The sequence below is a fragment of the Zootoca vivipara genome, chromosome 2 (assembly GCF_963506605.1).
Source record: "Zootoca vivipara chromosome 2, rZooViv1.1, whole genome shotgun sequence".
NCBI lineage: Eukaryota > Metazoa > Chordata > Lepidosauria > Squamata > Lacertidae > Zootoca > Zootoca vivipara.
This window is the reverse complement of record NC_083277.1, coordinates 74,209,661-74,226,260: the sequence shown is the minus strand read 5'-3', so window position 1 is coordinate 74,226,260 and position 16,600 is coordinate 74,209,661. Positions and strand designations below refer to the sequence as shown.

The window sequence follows — 16,600 nt, the reverse complement described above, 5'->3', positions numbered from 1 at the left end:
ATAAAGTGCTAGTGACCTTTTGAGGCTTGGCTTTTGATACCTCTCTCCACCTGGCCCAGGGCGGGGCCTGACAGGCCTCATAAGGCCTGCTCCTGTGACTGCTGCCCAGCAAGCACTGGGGTATTCCAGCTGAAGTTTGGAAGAAAAAGTTTGCTGGTAGGTTCAGAGAAACTGTTTCTTAGCACACATTTCAGTTTGAGCATTCATTGTTTCAATACGTGATGAAGGCTCCTAGTTTAGATGGCTCTCTTGCTCTCTCTCTCTCTTTTAAAGGTCTAGACAAGTTTATGGAGATTAGATACACCATTGACTATTAGCAGTAGTAACTAATGAAAAATGGGTATTCTATCTGCTTAACAAATACGGGGTAGTTGTCGTCTTCATGATCTGCTTGTGAACTTTCCTATGGCATCTGACCAGTTACAAAGTGCTGGATTAGATGGATCATTGTTGCTGTGATCCACTTAGGCCATTCTTTTCTTGCATTCTAGTAGATCAGGTTAAGCATTTTAGCTTATGTTCCCTAGTTTACAAAATTTATGAAAGTAATTACAGAATAAACTGTACAGGAAGTTTTGGTTTAACGACAAATGTGTTGCCACTTTGGTAAGTAAATAGTGTTGAAAAATGGAAACTTAATGGGAATCAGTAAACGTTTAGCAGGTAAATATGGGATCCTATAGATTTTTGCTTGATTGAATGGTACTTGGTGGTTTTATAGTTTCTTTTGTCAGTTTAATCAGCATTCCTTTGACCTCAAAAACTTCAAATCACAAGCAGCTCCACACTTTACAGAGTAATCATCTTTCCTTGGGATACACAAGGGTTTCTCATAGGCATCTGGTTGGCCACCTTGAGAACAGAATGCCAGAGTACATAAGCTTTTGATTTGACCTGGCAAGGCTCTTCTTTTGTTCCTACAGTGTGACCAGCACACATTCTTAACAGTTTGTGAGCAAATGAAGCTGCCTTATGGAAGCAGATAATTGGTCAACCTCATTTGTATTTGTCACTCCAGCAGCACAGGCTTACTGATGTCTGAGGCAGACAGTTTCCCCATCTCTTGATATCTGGAATTCTTTTGAATTGTGTATGGTAGGGATCAAACCTGCAAATATCTTACTCCAAATATCTTGGGGAGATGTGGCCCAGTTGGGGCTCTTGGCATGTTTAGGCAGGTATTGTATGGCACACGTCTTTCCTTTTACGCTTTGTTTGCAGCAGGAAATATTGATGTAACAGCATTGATGGGTGTAGTATTACATAATGTTTCAGGTAACGTTTTGGGGAAGTGAGCTCCAACTGCCTATGACAGTCATCCTTGCCTTCTATCAAAGTTCTCCTTTCCTCAGAACCTGCTTCTCCTGCAAAGCAGGATCATCCTAACCTCACATTGTACTGTACTGCACTGTACTGTACTGTCTGCTGCCACAATTTTATCTCCCCCAACCCCCCCCCCCCATGTGTTGGTCAAACTGTTATCTCTCGCCTGTCTGTTGTATCCAGAGCTCTACAAACAGGGATCGTGTCAGTTCTTCCTTCCATACAGGCATTTAATTGTTGGTCCTAGATAAATGAAGAATAGAAGCTGGAATGAGAATTACCACTACTTTTGGAATGGTTAGCAGAAACATCAGTTTCTCAAATTCTGTTCTAGAATTCTGTACCCATTACAGTTAATACCTGGACGTAGCGATGATGACTTTCTTTTGGAAAAGCGGCTACCTTCAGATACTATCAAATATATGTCGATAAATATTCTTATAATGGTTCTGCTTCCACAGTGGGCAGATAATAAAGTATTCTTCATTACAGAGATTCAGAGAGGTAAATGATATTTTTTTTAACAATGAGTATAACAGGATTGCAGTTTTCTGGCACAGTGAATGGGGTTGAGGATGAAGTTACAGACTATTTCCCCAGCTGTGAGCCATTCGTGTAGTTTCAAATTAGGATTGAGGGAAATCTAGCAATCAAAGTTAGGTTTGTCAACAAAGGAAGCTGTGTAAATTGGCACTAAAATCACTTGATTTTCATCCAGACAAAATTTTTCTATAAAGATTTTAGAAGCAATTTCTCTGCTTTTCGGCTCCTTTGATGAAAGGCATATTTTATGTAAAGTGAACTGGGGCACATATAAAGTAGTAGACTTCTCTCAAGTATGTAACAAAAATACTGGAAAATGCTTTAGAAAATAGGGTGGCTATAGAATCATAGAACTGGAGAGTTGGAAAGGGACCACAAGGATCATCCAGCCCAACCTCCTGCAATGCAGGAATCTCTTGCTAGTCTAGATCCAGAAGTGGCCTACCCACTGCTTATTACTTTTGACAGGTGGGTGGGACCACCCATGACACTTAGATGGCATTGGGTGATATCAGGTGTGTGATATCACCTTCAAAGGAAGAATTTGGCAAACACTTAAGTGCCCTCTCTCAATTTTTCCTTTGGAGGCCCGGTTTTAATTTCAAGGTACAGCTTAGTTTAAATTCAGTGCTGAATACAAGTCCCACTTTCAGCAGGGATCTGCTCTGCTCAGGGACTCTGATATGGAGGTCCTGAGTGGAGCTGATTAAAGCAGGGCTTGCTTTCAGTGCTGAGTTTAAATTTAGTACTCAATGCAAGCCCCACTTTCAGCAGGGATGGCTCCACTCAGGAGCTTCCAAATGGAACTAATCCCATTAGGGCTTTCCTTTGGCATCAGACTTAAAGGCAGTGAATGCAAACCCCTTTTACAGAAGAATAAACGGGAGCACACTATGTGCCACAGCCCATTCAAGTGGGTCTTGTGGGCTGAATTAGGACCACAGCAGGCCTTATTTTTCCTGCAGCCTGAGCTTTTCCACCCCTGTCTTAATCTGTCAAACATAAGCACCCTGTGAAGATTACCACTGGGAGAATGCACTTGAGCTCTGCCTCTAGCTGAAACTTCAGTCTATACTTGAGTCAGAAACATCTAAAACTTTTTGAAATATATGAAACAGGGATAACATCATCTTCATCTCAGGAATATTTTGAGAATCACTATAGCGTTGTCTAGATAATATAAATGTGGATGACACACATGTCACTGTATTTCAACACATACATGTATAAGTCTTCATATATTTAAATGAGTTTTTAAAGTTGTAGTGTTAGAGACAGCTTGGAAATCTGCAGCAGGAAAACCTACTGCAAGTCTGTATTATTTTCTTGGTACCATTTATGTCAAAACCAGACTTGTTGTGACACATAAGTGACAGAACAGGGAGTTCGCCAATTTAGCATCACTCTCATGGGCCTCACTAGGAATTGCAGCTATGTTGACCAGCTCGTCAGTGCACCAAACAAGGAAAGTTGTGTTGTATATTTGGTTTTGTTAGCCAGTTATAGACCACAAGCAGAATTTTATAGCTTTTTAGGAAGGGAATGCTCTGAAAAACACTTGAGGCTCTGTCAGGCAAACACAAGGCAGAGTAGTGTAGCTAGATTTTTTACTTCAGTAATTACAGAAATACCCTAGGCCTTTCTGGTTTTATAAACAATGAAATACTTGATGTTTAGCAGGAATTATTGTCAAGACCTTCCTTTCCAGTATGTTGATACTGTACTGAGAATTGAATTCTCCTGTCCACTGTACAGTTATCACCCCTCTCTAGCTCCAGCCCCTCTGAACATGCTTCCAGTTTTACCTCGTCAGACCTTGTATGACTGAGGGGTATTTTAGTTTGTTTGAAAGGAGTGAAGAGAGGATATAGGCGAGAAGAGCCGCTGGCAAAAGCTCTGTCCTATGGAGAGAGTTGGTCAAGTAAACATGTTGGGGGGTGGAGATATGGGAACAAAATAAGCAAATATTTAGGAAAACAAACACAAATTTTTGCAGGGTTCATATTTTCTACTTTTTGTTGATGAAATGCTTGAAGTGGTTCTTAAATAGTGGGTTGTAAGCTTTGCTGTATGTTCCTAATACTGAGTGTTGAATACGATATAATGTGACATATGATGCTCTCTGCCTAATGGACTATCCCTTGTTCTGGAAATTAGGGGAATGTAATCTTGTTTCTGGATTTGATAGGTAAAAAAGAACATTGCTGGTTGCTGCTCTTTGCTGCTCTGTGCATGAGGTGTTTGTTGATATGTGAAGCTTCTTAACTCGAAAAGCTATAGCATAGCTGTATTTTTCTTCTTCGCTGGCAGCATTGAGAAGCTAGAGTATTGGAGCAATTTATTCTCGATGGCCAAAGCTGACGAATAACAGAGGGAGTGCAATAGATGTAGGTAGAAAGCAACCAGTTTTGATGCCTCATGTCTAATCTATAGAGTCCTGCATTGGTTTATCCCAATTGACAATGTGCTTACAAGTGACTTGCTAGATGTGGGGCTAAACTGGGAGTTGTAGGCCCGTAGACATTGACTTTCCTATGTTTGATGTCATGGTATTTGTATGGTCTTGTCAGTTTTTCCTGTGTAAAATTTTCACTGGGAAGGGTGGTACCTTGTAACCAAATGTTATGATATTGAAGAAACACACAGAATGCTAGAACTGAAGTCTAAAGATGCAGTGTCCTAGCAACATGAGAGAAACAGTCACTACTAATAAAGTTGCAGATCTGCAGGGTGCCCTTGTGAGCACAAAGCAGCTAAAGAGTGAGTTTTCAAAATGAGATCTCTTTGCTAGCTTCTGTCATGTTGTTGTGTACCCAGTGACAAAAGATGTGGGTATGGGTGGAAGGTTTCTTATTGTGGTCTGCAGCGCATTAAAGCCTAAGAACCACTGAGCAATCATAAGGGAGGTGAAACAATATATATATATATATATTTAACAATGTTTGAAAGGCTGTTTTTCTTCTCATTTGACATGCAGCAAGGACATATGGGAGAAGGCGAGGTAACAACATTCCTCTTTAATTTTCTGATGTTTAAAATGTCTCATGGCACAGCTAATGCACAATCTGCTTCTGTAAGGAAGACTGGAAGCAGTTTTTTTAATTAAAAAAAAAGCCAGGCTTCCTCAATTTGCATGCTGTGGTAACCTTTAGTAACTTAATGTAGTGGTTCCCAAAATTAAGACTACCTAGGCAGATTTAGGATAGTTATACTGAGTCATGGGGATGAGGAGGCGTCAATCAGTGTTACTACAGTGTAGACCATATATATATATATGTATATATATATATGTATATGTGTGCGATATTAGATCTGACCTTATGTGTGGGTGTGGGTGGTTGTTCCTTAGAAAAGCACCTAAGTGACTTGGGCTCCAGGTCTATTTTTCAAAGGTGACTTTGGTCATGATGCACTGTAGTAGGAAAAAGACAATGGTTATCATATGCACTCTGACATGGGTGATTTAATACTGCATCTTAAATAGTGTGCCCTTGATCAGATTGCTTTTCTGGTTCTCTCCTGTGAACAAGATAAAAATCTCTGTGTCTGAGTGGTGCCTGGAGCCTTGGAACTGTAATTGTGTGTTTTGAAGAGTTCCTCAGCTGCTGCTTCATAATAATAATAATAATAAAATAAATAAATAAATAAATAAATATTTATATGCCATCCATCTGACTGGATTGCCCCAGCCACTCTGGGCAGGCCCCCCCCCCAAAGTAAAAGCACAATACATCACACACTAAAAACTTCCTTGGGTTGGGGGGCACTAGCAATCATAATTTGAAATTTGGGGTGGTTTCATGTCATTTGTGAAAATGGATCCTGGCAATTAAGTCACTTAGGTGCTCTGTGGAATGAGGGAACTGCATTGCTCGGATTTCATCCTCTGAACCTGCATGTTGAGTAAATAACCATGAATACACGGCCCTTTGCTTAGCTTCTTCAACACTTTCTTGCTTGGGGTGAGGGAAGCATTTCTTCAATAAGAATAGAATAGCAAGGAGAGTTAGTATTAAAGAAAAGGAAGAGTGACTATATGTAGTCCAGGAAAATGGGTCTGCAAATTTTGTTTTCAAAGAGAATTGATCCCTTTCGGTGGGTTTCAGATCATTACATTAGAAAGCAAGTGTTCTAGAATGCAGGTAAAGATAATGGGATTAGTATTGTTGTGCTCATCTTCTTAACAGGAGTTGTATTTTTTGATAGGTTGTGGTAAACTGGTTCACTGTAAAGTCATTATTAGTGACTTGAATTTTATCGACATGTTTGACTTCTGGGGGCATCCCTTGATTAGTGAGATGAGGCGTTTGAGAGGGGGAGACAGATCTTCTTACTCTGATCTGCCCTTTAGCCCTGCAGCCAAGAACCTTAGAGTTGCCACTTTCCATGTCACAAGGAACTTATGGCATTCCTGTTGCTGCCCTTGTTGAATGATCATAGAGAGGAAAGCATGACAGTGCCATTGACAACATGTGTAGTTTGCCATATTCAGTATATAAGGAACAATGTTTTCAACCATCTTGGTGTACTCTAAATAAAACTGCACTATGATGTTTCATTAAAAAGGGATTGTAACATTCATTCCGTGTGAATGTTAATTTAAAAGAAACTAGAACACTAGCCAGAAACACAAGTTTCCAGCCTGTGTTGAAATGATACAGGAAGTCAGGTGCTAAAATGATCAGTTTTGTCTATATGAACGTTAAGTGGGTATGAAACAAAGTACCACCTTCACAGTAGCATATACAGTAAGTACCATAGCAAGCAGACCCCCTACATAATTAATAGCAGAATAATTCTTGAAACGTGGCTTTCTTAGATAATCTATTAATCTCGTATAACATCAAGGTAATGGTTACTACGGTATTAGGAAACAAAACCACCTAGAGTCTGCATCTGTCTGTGGTGATACATCTGTACCTGGACTATACCACTTCAGTCTGCAAGAGTGAAGAGTCACAGAACCAAATGTTTCCTCTGCAAAAACATCATTGTACATTGAAAGAAAGCTGGCATATTAGGGGTAAGGCTAGGCTTTCCCCCTGACATGCTAATCTTATATGTTTGGGGACTTTTCTTATATGGAGAAACACACAATTACAGAAGTTCTTTCTTCTTGTATGTAGTGGCACAGCCAAGACTGATGAATGAGCCTCAACTTGTTTCAAGTTGGCTAGGAAATAAACTGAGAAGTAACCAGTTCATTTCTAAGCCAACTATCCATTGTTTACTGGATTTTACTCATCTACTAGTGGTGTTCTGGCTCAGGTAGTAGTGGTAGCAAGCTGCAGGGAAAAGCAAAGGAGGGACATCTCACTCTTCCTTTCCCCTCCTTCTCATACCAAAATCAGTTCAGGGAAAGCCTCTCCTCCTTCCAGAGGGGAGGAGTTGTGAGTGGGAGCGGTGATGGTGTTTGGCCCCCTGCGTCAGTTGCCTGGCTGCTGTGCCATGCCTCCTCAGCCAGCCAATAGGACTGGCTTACTGACGGGGTTTAGCTGCATTTAGCGGCTGCCGCGGCTCCGCACCAGCACTCTGCTTCCTGAATTTCGTCGGATCACCTGCGCCCCCCCCCCCTTTAGGTCATGTCTATGCCTTTGACCTTGCTATGGACTTTGGTTGGTTGCCCTGGATGCCCATGGGGCCTGGTAGGAATTTTTATCCATTTGGCAAATTGGCTCCAGCCTCTTGGTTTTTCACCTACCTCATTACAAATTGTCACAACTTTTTGGATATTGGCGGTTATGCATTGGAATATACGTACATATTGGAGGGCAGGTTGTGGCCATCACCTACCCCTCCAATTATCGGGTATTCCGTTAAAGGGATCCAGTGGTCATGGATCCTGTCCGATGCCCTGCTGGTGGCTAGGGCCATGGCATGACCCCCGTTGACATCAGGGGAAGCTTCCAGTTGTATTTGCATCAACAAGCTCCACCCACTGGTTGTTAACCCTAGAATGACTCCCCGCTGAGCGGGGTGGAGTCATGTACAGATTGTTTGATCCTATGCCTAAGCCAATACCACTCACCAATAAAAGTTGTGGCCTTCTTCAGCCAATAACCTAAAATACATGTGTCCTTGTGTTTTATTTATCTCCAAGCGGGTGGCGGGTCTTTGACTCACAAATGTAGTTTTCCCAACAAAAATGTCGGTGGGCCCTAGAAAAAAATGATTTTCCAGGGGTTGTGACTCAGGTACCTACGAAGGTAGAAGAAGGAAACCTTCTTTCCTTGCTGATACCACCATTGGGGGTGAAGGGAAGGACCTCAATAATGTTTGAGGTCAGTATTCATTTTGGTGGTGTATTTCTATACTTTTGTGATGACCAGTGGTTTTTGTAAATAAATTTGACTGGCTGCTCACTGGAGGAAGTTTGGGAATAGGCTAGTGGGTAAGAAGGGAGTGAGTGGGTAGAAGTTTGGGAGTCTGATTGGATGGAAGAGGAATTTTTCTATAGATCAGAATAAAACCTGAGCTGAAGAAGAATTCAGGGGTGACAGTAATACTTGCTTCAAGGTTGAGGGCAAGTATCAAGTTTTTATTCGACCTTTCCTCCTGAAGTTCAATGAAGCATGCATTGTTATTCCTTCCCCATTTTATCCTCAAAGCAACCTTGTGAGGTAGGTTAGGCTAAGAGAGAGAGACTGCTCCGAGGTCTTCCCAGCACTAGTCTGATAACCTAACAATTATGTGATGCTGTATGCCAAGCATTATGAGACCTATGAAACTCATACTTCCAGGAAGAGTTACAGGATTGATTTGTTTACTGTGTCAGTAAAAACTAGGGCTAAAGAATTTCAGATTTGGGGAGGGGAGTATTTGTTTGGTAGGATATTTTACTACTACTGTCACATTGTGACTGTTCATGATTTCAAGTCTCTGAGATTAAAGTGTAAATTAGATGTGGGATATTTCACTTCATCTGAACTACCGTGTTTCTCATATTTTAAGGCATCCCCAAAAAATAAGCCATGACAGGATTTCTAAGGGTTGGTGAAAAATAAGACATACCCCGAAAATAAGCCATGTCGTGTAGCCCCGACCGAGCGAGAGGCGAAGGCGCGGGACCCAGCAGGAGCTCCCTGCCTGCTTCCCCGAGCCGTCGCGCATCGGGGGACAGAGCCGAAGATCGGAGGGCGCTCCTTGCTGGGCTTGACAAGCCCGGCAAACAGCGCCCGCCGATCTTCGGACCTGTGCTGTGTGACAGGCAGGGGTGGGGGGAAGCGGAGATCGTTCTCCGCTCTCCCCCCACCCCCGCCTGTCACCAAAGATCGGCGGGCGCTCCTTGCTGGGCTTGACAAGCCCGGCAAACAGCGCCCGCCGATCTTCGGACCTGTCCTGTGTGACAGGCGGGGGTGGGGGGGGGAAGCGGAGATCGTTCTCCGCTCTCCCCCCACCCCCGCCTGTCACCAAAGATCGGCGGGCGCTGTTTGCTGGGCTTGACAAGCCCGGCAAACAGCGCCCGCCGATCTTCGGACCTGTCCTGTGTGACAGGCGGGGGTGGGGGGGAAGCGGAGATCGTTCTCCGCTCTCCCCCCACCCCCGCCTGTCACCAAAGATCGGCGGGCACTGTTTGCTGGGCTTGACAAGCCCGGCAAACAGCGCCCGCCGATCTTCGGACCTGTCCTGTGTGACAGGTGGGGGTGGGGGGGGAAGCGGAGATCGTTCTCTGCTCTCCGCCCACCCCCGCCTGTCACCGAAGATCGGCGGGCGCTCCTAGCTGGGCTTGACAAGCCCGGCAAACAGCGCCCGCCGATCTTCGGCCCTGTGCTGTGTGACAGGCGGGGGTGGGCGAGAAGCGGAGATCGTTCTCCGCTCTCCCCCCACCCCCGCCTGTCACCAAAGATCGGCGGGCGCTCCTTGCTGGGCTTGACAAGCCCGGCAAACAGCGCCCGCCGACCTGTGCTGTGTGACAGGCGGGGGTGGGGGAGAAGCGGAGATCGTTCTCCGCTCTCCGCCCACCCCCGCCTGTCACCAAAGATCGGCGGGCGCTCCTTGCTGGGCTTGACAAGCCCGGCAAACAGCACCCGCCGACCTGTGCTGTGTGACAGGCGGGGGTGGGGGAGAAGCGGAGATCGTTCTCCGCTCTCCCCCCACCCCCGCCTGTCACCAAAGATCGGCGGGCACTGTTTGCTGGGCTTGACAAGCCCGGCAAACAGCGCCCGCCGATCTTCGGACCTGTCCTGTGTGACAGGTGGGGGTGGGGGGGGAAGCGGAGATCGTTCTCTGCTCTCCGCCCACCCCCGCCTGTCACCGAAGATCGGCGGGCGCTCCTAGCTGGGCTTGACAAGCCCGGCAAACAGCGCCCGCCGATCTTCGGCCCTGTGCTGTGTGACAGGCGGGGGTGGGCGAGAAGCGGAGATCGTTCTCCGCTCTCCCCCCACCCCCGCCTGTCACCAAAGATCGGCGGGCGCTCCTTGCTGGGCTTGACAAGCCCGGCAAACAGCGCCCGCCGATCTTCGGACCTGTCCTGTGTGACAGGCGGGGGTGGGGGGGAAGCGGAGATCGTGCTCCGCTCTCCCCCCACCCCCGCCTGTCACCAAAGATCGGCGGGCGCTCCTTGCTGGGCTTGACAAGCCCGGCAAACAGCGCCCGCCGATCTTCGGACCTGTCCTGTGTGACAGGCGGGGGTGGGGGGGGAAGCGGAGATCGTTCTCCGCTCTCCCCCCACCCCCGCCTGTCACCAAAGATCGGCGGGCGCTCCTTGCTGGGCTTGACAAGCCCGGCAAACAGCGCCCGCCGATCTTCGGACCTGTCCTGTGTGACAGGCGGGGGTGGGGGGGAAGCGGAGATCGTTCTCCGCTCTCCCCCCACCCCCGCCTGTCACCAAAGATCGGCGGGCGCTCCTAGCTGGGCTTGACAAGCCCGGCAAACAGCGCCCGCCGACCTGTGCTGTGTGACAGGCGGGGGTGGGGGGGAAGCGGAGATCGTTCTCCGCTCTCCGCCCACCCCCGCCTGTCACCGAAGATCGGCGGGCGCTGTTTGCTGGGCTTGACAAGCCCGGCAAACAGCGCCTGCCGATCTTCGGACCTGTCCTGTGTGACAGGCGGGGGTGGGGGGGAAGCGGAGATCGTTCTCCGCTCTCCCCCCACCCCCGCCTGTCACCAAAGATCGGCGGGCGCTCCTTGCTGGGCTTGACAAGCCCGGCAAACAGCGCCCGCCGACCTTCGGACCTGTCCTGTGTGACAGGCGGGGGTGGGGGGGGAAGCGGAGATCGTTCTCCGCTCTCCCCCCACCCCCACCTGTCACCAAAGATCGGCGGGCGCTCCTTGCTGGGCTTGACAAGCCCGGCAAACAGCGCCTGCCGATCTTCGGACCTGTCCTGTGTGACAGGCGGGGGTGGGGGAGAAGCGGAGATCGTTCTCCGCTCTCCCCCCATCCCCGCCTGTCACCGAAGATCGGCGGGCGCTCCTTGCTGGGCTTGACAAGCCCGGCAAACAGCGCCCGCGTGCACTTTATTAAAAAATAAGACATCCCTCAAAAATAAGCCATGTCGTGTTTTTTTGAAGAAAAAATTAATATAAGACATGACTTATAATATGAGAAACACGGTATGCAGTTATATGGGGGTAGCTGAAATCTTGCAACTTGCAATGCCACAACATTCTTCATACAATATTGGGGAAGGGCACCAAAATTATTCTTAATATATTTGATAAAGCATTTATTTGCAGCATATATTTGAAAAATATTCAATTTGGTGTGTGTTGAGAAGAGAATTGGGGGATATATTTATGGTAGGGGTTAGCCATTTAATGATTTTGATTGTGCTTGTATTATATTATGGTACATTACCTTGAGCTGCCTGCATAACAGTAGACAGAAATAAATATTGAATTAATGAATAATATTAAAATGAAGTTTTCCTATTTTGTTTTGTAGATAGCATTAACAGGGCATCTTTGTATACCAAGAGGTCAGGCTGTAGGAGTAAGAAAAACATGTAGTTAATGTTACTGTTAATTATGAACGCAGAAGGGAAAATGTCCTGACATGTCTGATGTAGCAGTTAATATAAATGAAATGATTGTATCTATCCAAATGGAATTTTCTTCTGTTAGTATGTTTTGCATTTCCCCCCTCTTTTCCATTGTAGGTCAGTCTTCACTGTTCCCAATGGAAGATGGGTTTTTGGATGATGGACGTGGGGATCAGACGCTCCATAGTGGCTTGGGATCACCACACTGCTTTTCCCACCAGAATGGCGAGCGAGTGGAACGGTACTCCCGCAAGGTGTTTGTAGGTGGTTTGCCACCTGATATTGATGAAGGTATACTTGGACATTAGTATAGCCAAGAATACCCACATTAACCATAAGGGCCAAGGCTTAATTGCAACACGTGGGAGAGGTGGACACTCATGTCTTGGCTATGTGCAATTTTTGGGGGGCTGTGAAAATAATTACCTGAACTATGAGCTGCCAAACATGCAAGCTGCTGGGTTATGAACTGTGAGGATAAGGAGTTATGAGCTGGACAGCTCATGCGATAGGTTTTCTTTCCATCTGGTTCTGTTAGTTGCATATTATGTTGAATGACATCATAAAACTCTTTATGAAGGTCTTTTATTTTGGAGATGGCTGTGCTTAAGACTTTATGTTAAAGCCATTAATACAGGCACAAATTTAGGTCAGTGCCTGACTTAGAAGTGGAGTGCAGTGCTTGGATTGTTTTAGGGAGCAATACACAAGGCACTGCCTTTTTGCAACCGCCATATATTTCACAGGGGGAATGAATTATTCCTACACCTCAAATCTGCATTAAGCATAATAAACACTGCTGGGGGTGTGCCTAACAGGGTGAGAGTTATTGCAGTATAGGCTTTCATTTGAAAGCAGGGTTTAAGGAGATGGACAACCATGGATGTGTTTCTTCAGCTGAATGGGTCTCTGCCATGGGTATCTATTTTGTATTGTTCATGGTTGGTTTTGGTTTTTAAAATATATATGTTTTTAAATGCTTTTTGCTATTTTTTAATTGTGCATTGCCTTGAAACATTTGTGTAAAAGGCAGTTAGTCGATAATAAATAAATAATAGATCCCTCTAGGAAATTAGTTATAAGAACAAAATAATGCCTCATTTTTAACAATAATAATTTACATGACTTTCTTTGGGATATCTAACCCTAAAATACTATTTTCAAATTCTGTTAATTTGGAAAACAGTTCTTAGTAAGCTGCAAGCAATGGCCCAATATCTCTTTCTCCCCAGGTTTAGCATCCGTGTTGCTTGCATGCACATGAAAGTATCTGGGAGGCTTGCTTTTGGGAAAAGAAATCCTGACACATGTTGAAATCCAGAGGATAGTTTGAGAGGGATTTAAGGAAAATAGTAAATGAATGGAAGTGGGTAGATCACATATATTTTATTTATTCAGATAATGTGTTATAGAGAAACACTAAATTTTCTTCCTTTAAATAGCTTTAATTATGAGTTTGTTTTAAAATTAGACTGACTTTAAGAATTCTCCATCAGCCGTTGTTAGCATGAGCTGTACAGTAGTTAGATTTGTGTAATGTTAGCCAGTATGTAAGTCACATGATCTGAATTTTGAAATGGAAGGAGGCTTTGAAATGGCTGCAGCAATTGCTTTCTGTTAATGCGTTCTATGCATACTATCTGCATCCTCGTCTCTATGGCTATTACATAACTGCTTTCTAGAAGCCCGGCCGAAGTTAGTCGGAGGTCAAGCTCAGATAATGTGCACAGATGTGGCATAAGCATGTGATGTGAGCAGGCATGACTAGACCGTGTGATATTCTTTTCTCTTTCTCCCAGTGTTTTGCAAAGCAGCTTGCAGAGCAGACTGCTCAGCATTCTGATTCAGACTCTGCACGCTATCTGTGGGAGAATGCCTGAAGCTAGGATCTGGTAGCTGTTTAGGTTCAGTGATTTCACTCCTTTGAGTGGCTTGCTGCAAATCTTTATTTCTAATCTAAAACACACAGCTTCAGTATCTGAACTGTTTTCTTCATTATTAGACATATGTTTTGACTTGTCAAGCCTTCCCTTTAAACAATAAAAATATAATCAGCTCTCTGTCTGTTAGCGTTACAGAAAATACTTGTAGGCTGGACCAAAGTGTTACTACCAAATTACCTGAAATCACTGTATGATAGGTGTTTTAATACTTGCTTTTCTCTCTGACCTGCAGATGAGATCACCGCTAGCTTTCGCCGCTTTGGCCCTTTGATTGTGGATTGGCCTCACAAGGCTGAAAGCAAGTCCTATTTTCCTCCTAAAGGTAACACTTATTATTTTATATGTTACATTTTGTGTCCTGTCCTTCCTCAGAAGAGCTCAGGTTAACTGTGATCTGGTGACATCTTGTTTCACCTATTGTTTCACAACTGAGCTGGGATTTGAACCTGCCTCTCTTGGTTCAAGCCCAACACAATCCACTAAGATACACAATATTTTCTATCATGTGGGCACAGTAAGGTTGCAGATTATGGATTATTTTTTTAGTATTATTTTCTGTACCTTCTGTTTGTTTGAAATTGTTCTTCATTGCTGCTATTGCTCTAAGACCCTGTTGTACTTTGAATACTTTAGTTGGGCTGTAGATAAAAGTGCTCTATTTAGTCATAGTTTAATATTATTTTTATTTCTGCTCCTATTCAGTAAATTAAGGGACCCAGGTGGCGCTGTGGGCTAAACCACTGAGCCTAGGGCTTGCTGATCAGAAGGTCGGCGGTTCGAATCCCTGTGACGGGGTGAGCTCCCATTGGTCGGTCCCAGCTCCTGCCAACCTAGCAGTTCGAAAGCACATCAAAATGCAAGTAGATAAATATAGCGGGAAGGTAAACGGCGTTTTCATGTGCTGCTCTGGTTTGCCAGAAGCGGCTTTGTCATGCTGGCCACATGTCCTGGAAGCTATACGCTGGCTCCCTCGGCCAATAATGCGAGATGAGCGCGCAACCCCAGAGTTGGTCACGACTGGACCTAATGGTCAGGGGTCCCTTTATCTTTATTCAGTAAATTACTTGGTTTATTTAATCCAGAAACAGGGAATCTGTGGCCCTCCAAATGTTACTGGACTCCAACTTTCATTAGCCCCTGTTAGCATAGCCAGTGGTCATGGATAATAGGAGCTGTAGCCCAGCATCTGGGGTGGTGTTCAGCTACGTTTTACTCAGAGTAAAGGTAAAAGGTAAAGGAACCCCTGACCGTTGGGTCCTGTCGCGGACGACACTGGGGTTGCAGCGCTCATCTTGCTTTACTGGCCGAGGGAGCCGGCATACAGCTTCCGGGTTATGTGGCCAGCATGACTAAGCTGCTTCTGGCGAACCAGAGCAGCGCACGGAAATGCCGTTTACCTTCCCGCTGTAGCGGTACCTATTTATCTACTTGCACTCTGAAGTGCTTTCAAACTGCTAGGTGGGTAGGAGCTGGGACTGAACAACGGGAGCTCACCCCATCGCAGGGATTCAAACCACTGACCTTCTGATTGGCAAGCCCTAGGTTCTGTGGTTTAGACCACAGCGCCACCCATGTCCCTTTTACTCAGAGTAGATTCACTGAAATTAATCAGCTTGACTAAGTTATTTATTTTAATAGGCCCACTTTGAATTAAACTTACAGTGGTACCTCGACATCCGAATGCCTCGACTTCTGAAGGTTTCGACTTATGAAGTCGGCAAACCCGGAAGTATTTTTGCCCCGCGCGCGTTCTGCACATGCGCAGAAGTGCAAAATCGCGCTTCGCACATGCGCAAAATGGATGCTTCAACATCCGAAGGTTTCGACTTATGAAGAGCGCCGCGGAACAGATCGCCTTCATAAGTCGAGGCACCACTGAAGTTGAATACCATTCCTAGAGAGCCATAGGTTCTCCATCTTTGCTTTAACTTCTCTCCCCTCACCCCCTGTTCCTTGTTCCACTTAAATTTTTCACTATGAATGACAAAAGCTTTTGAGTTATAACATACACTGTATAGGGAGTTTGCCATTGAAGTTATGGCCAATAAATGTAGGAAGTGTTGGCTCTTGTAGCCTGCTCCCACTCTTATTAATAAAAGCAATTTGTTTAGATCAGAGCTTTTCCAACTGCTTCTTCAAAAAATCTTCATATTCCCCAAATATGGGCTAAGGATTTATTCACCTCTATGGTCTTTTTCTTGGTTATGTGGAGCCTAAGTAGATAACTTCAACGCTCAGAATCTCACAGAATTTTTTGCAATGCTTGCCTCTGTTTCTTTATCTACATAGGATATGCATTTTTGCTGTTCCAAGATGAAAGCTCTGTGCAGGCTTTGATTGATGCATGTATTGAAGAGGATGGAAAACTCTATCTGTGTGTTTCCAGTCCCACAATTAAAGACAAACCGGTAGGTGGAATTGTCTGGGATGTGCAATTTGGAAGAAAATGTACACAGAAATTGGGTGCATAAGTGCTACATTTTCACAATGCAAAGGTTGGCAATGCATGCTTTCTTTCTACATGAGCACATATTACCATTATTTTTCAATAAATGTGCACTTTTCTTTGGGTTAGGGTAGAGATAATTATTCCAGAATATAGACTAGCAAGCATTAGGCCAAACTTGGCTAGTCTTTACTAACCTGATTTGGGGCCAAATCCTACATGTTTCATATCTGATCTCCAGCATAGGCCCATCCCCAAAGAGACCCTCCTATGCATACTATGACCCACTTAATCTATTTTCTCACAAGCTGAGATTTACTCCCACTTCAGTATGAATCCAAACACGTCTGCAAATAACTTCAGTGG

General features: G+C 44.9%; 1 protein-coding gene across 2 annotated transcripts in view; it reads left to right on the top strand.

Annotated features, from left to right (window-relative positions):
- The window catches only part of CPEB4 (cytoplasmic polyadenylation element binding protein 4), a 60,647-nt gene that overhangs the window by 32,163 nt on the left and 11,884 nt on the right, over positions 1 to 16,600 (top strand). For both annotated transcript variants that reach the window (XM_060271701.1, XM_035105310.2), the window contains exons 4-6: positions 11,963 to 12,136; positions 14,021 to 14,110; positions 16,078 to 16,196. In XM_060271701.1, the coding sequence (XP_060127684.1) occupies positions 11,963 to 12,136; positions 14,021 to 14,110; positions 16,078 to 16,196 (383 nt within the window). The remainder of the gene's footprint in view (positions 1 to 11,962; positions 12,137 to 14,020; positions 14,111 to 16,077; positions 16,197 to 16,600) is intronic.